Here is a 2,351-nt window from a genome sequence, read left to right as displayed (position 1 = left end):
ACTTTCTGTTAAACACAAATCACTCAACCAACACTTGATTTGCTTGACTAAACCACCCACTAAACTAAAATTGCTCAATCCTTCAATCCCTGTGGGATCGACCTCACTCTTGTGAGTTATTATTACTTGATGCGACCCGGTACACTTGCCGGTTAGATCTATGTGTTTGGAAAATTCGTTTTCCACAAAAACACCATCATCGTCGTTTTCATGAGCCTTTAGGAATTTGGATTTAAAATCACTTGGGATTTGTAATCGACTCAAGCAAAGAGTTCCAGACACTTCTTGAACACCAATCTTCAGAATCTCGAATTCCTTGAACAACTCCTCTTCTCGAAGCTTCATCCAAGCAGCATACAATGACTTTCGACTTAACGCATCCCCCACTACATTCGCCTTCCCCGGATGGTAATTCAACTCAAAGTCGTAGTCCTTCAGTAATTCCATCCACCTTCTTTGTCTCATATTAAGCTCTTTTTGATCAAAGAGATACTTCAAGCTCTTGTGATCAGAGAAAACTTGGAACTTAACACCAAAAAGGTAATGCCTCCACACCTTTAGTGCAAACAAAACCGCAACAAGCTCCAAATCATGTGTAGGGTAATTAACTTCGTGAGGTCTCAACTGTCGTGCGGCATATGCCACCAGGTTACGATGCTGCATCAGCACGCACTCTAGACCCTTCAATGAGGCATCACAGTACACCTCGAACGACTTATTTGGCTCAGGTAACACCAACACAGGTGCAGTAGTCAACTTTTGCTTCAGCGCTTGAAAACTCTCCTCACACTCAAGAGTCCAAAAAAATGGCACATCCTTGCGGGTTAACCTTGTCAATGGCAACGCTATTTGAGAAAAGCCCTTGATTAATCTTTGGTAATAACCAGCTAAGCCCAGAAAACTCCTTATCTCAGTAACTGAGGTTGGTCGCCCCCAATTCATTACAGCCTCTACCTTAGATGGGTCTACTGCTATCCCCTGTTTACTCACCACATGACCCAGAAACTTAACCTCCTTCTTCCAGAATTCACATTTAGATAGTTTCACATATAGTTTATTTTCCTTTAGTATTCGCAACACGGTCCTCAAGTGTTCTGCATGCTCTTCTTTGGACTTGGAGTAAATCAGTATGTTATCAATGAAGACAACAACGAATTTATCTAGAAACGGACAGAAAACTCTATTCATATAATCCATAAACACTGCATGAGCGTTTGTCAACCAAAAAAAACATTACAGTGTACTCGTAATGACCATAACGAGTCCTGAAAGTGGTCTTAGGGATATCCTCTCCCCTCACCCTTATCTGGTGATAACCGGATCGCAAGTCGATCTTGGAGAAAGTCTCAACTCCTTGTAACTAATCCATGAGGTCATCAATCCTCGGTAGTGGGTACTTATTCTTTATTGTGACCTTCTTCAGCTGTCGGTAATCCACACAGAGTCACATACTCCCGTGTTTCTTCTTTACCAGTAACACTAGCATACCCCACGGGGAAACACTTGGTCGGATAAAGTTCTTACCCAATAGATCCTCTTACTAAGACTTTAGCCCGACCATTTCTAGCGGTGGCATCCTATAAGGAGCACTCGAGATTGGTCCAGCCCTAGGCACCAACTTAATAGCAAACTCAACCTCTCAGTTAAGTGGAAATTCATCAATATCGTCGGGAAACATCTCCTGAAACTCATACACAACCAGAATTTGCTCCAATCTTTGATCATCACCTGAAACACCCGCAGTTAACAACAAGATGCCCTGACATTCGATCCCAAAACAATTCACCATCATAGAATTCAAGTAATAACTATTTAATACAACTGGTCCTTCTGTATCTTCCGGCGTAAAGTACACCGATTTTGTAGAACAATCGAGCAGGACATGGTTCTTAGATAACCAGTCCAATCCCAAGATAATATCAAGTCCGATCATTGGCAAGCAGATTAAATCATGGACAAACTCACGTTGCTTGACCCTAAATGAAACTTGCGGACATCCTAGCCTAGTTATCATGGCTTCATGGGTGGCATTATACACATTTAGGTCATAACATAAAACTATAATCTTCAATCCTAACTCACTAGCTTTTTCGAATGCAATGAATGAATGTGTTACTCCCGAATCAAATAAAGCATTTAAAGTTTGACCAGCCATTTCACAGTTACCTCGGATAAGTGTCTTGGATCTCTCAGCACCTATAGCTGAGGTGGTGAACACTCGACCAGTCTGCTGTGCTTTCCTTGCACCTTGTTTCTGCTTCTCTGGACAGTTTGCGGCCTTATGTCTCGCCTTACCACAAGAATAGCACAAACCCCATCCGGCCTTACACGGGACTCCTGGATGGTGACTT

At 42.3% G+C, this 2,351-nt stretch overlaps 1 protein-coding gene across 1 annotated transcript; it reads right to left on the bottom strand.

Annotated features, from left to right (window-relative positions):
* Positions 1 to 238: 238 nt before the first annotated feature.
* Positions 239 to 1,197, bottom strand: LOC130980778 (uncharacterized mitochondrial protein AtMg00860-like). Its single transcript, XM_057904425.1, has 2 exons — positions 681 to 1,197; positions 239 to 339 (listed from the first exon to the last, which is right to left on the bottom strand). Exons 1-2 carry the CDS (start codon positions 1,195 to 1,197, stop codon positions 239 to 241), a joined length of 618 nt encoding a protein of 205 aa, XP_057760408.1.
* Positions 1,198 to 2,351: the final 1,154 nt, after the last annotated feature.

Source organism: Arachis stenosperma, chromosome 5 (assembly GCF_014773155.1).
Source record: "Arachis stenosperma cultivar V10309 chromosome 5, arast.V10309.gnm1.PFL2, whole genome shotgun sequence".
NCBI classification, from domain to species: domain Eukaryota; kingdom Viridiplantae; phylum Streptophyta; class Magnoliopsida; order Fabales; family Fabaceae; genus Arachis; species Arachis stenosperma.
The sequence above is the reverse complement of the archived record's forward strand: the minus strand, read 5'-3'. Positions and strand labels throughout refer to the sequence as shown.

Bases quoted from the DNA above. Each gene is read 5' to 3' on its own strand.
- LOC130980778 (XM_057904425.1), bottom strand. From the start codon at position 1,197: ATGGATTATATGAATAGAGTTTTCTGTCCGTTTCTAGATAAATTCGTT. The intron at 340-680 runs GTCTAGAGTGCG...GCTTGGATGAAG, and splicing joins CTGTGATGCCTCATTGAAGG to CTTCGAGAAGAGGAGTTGTT.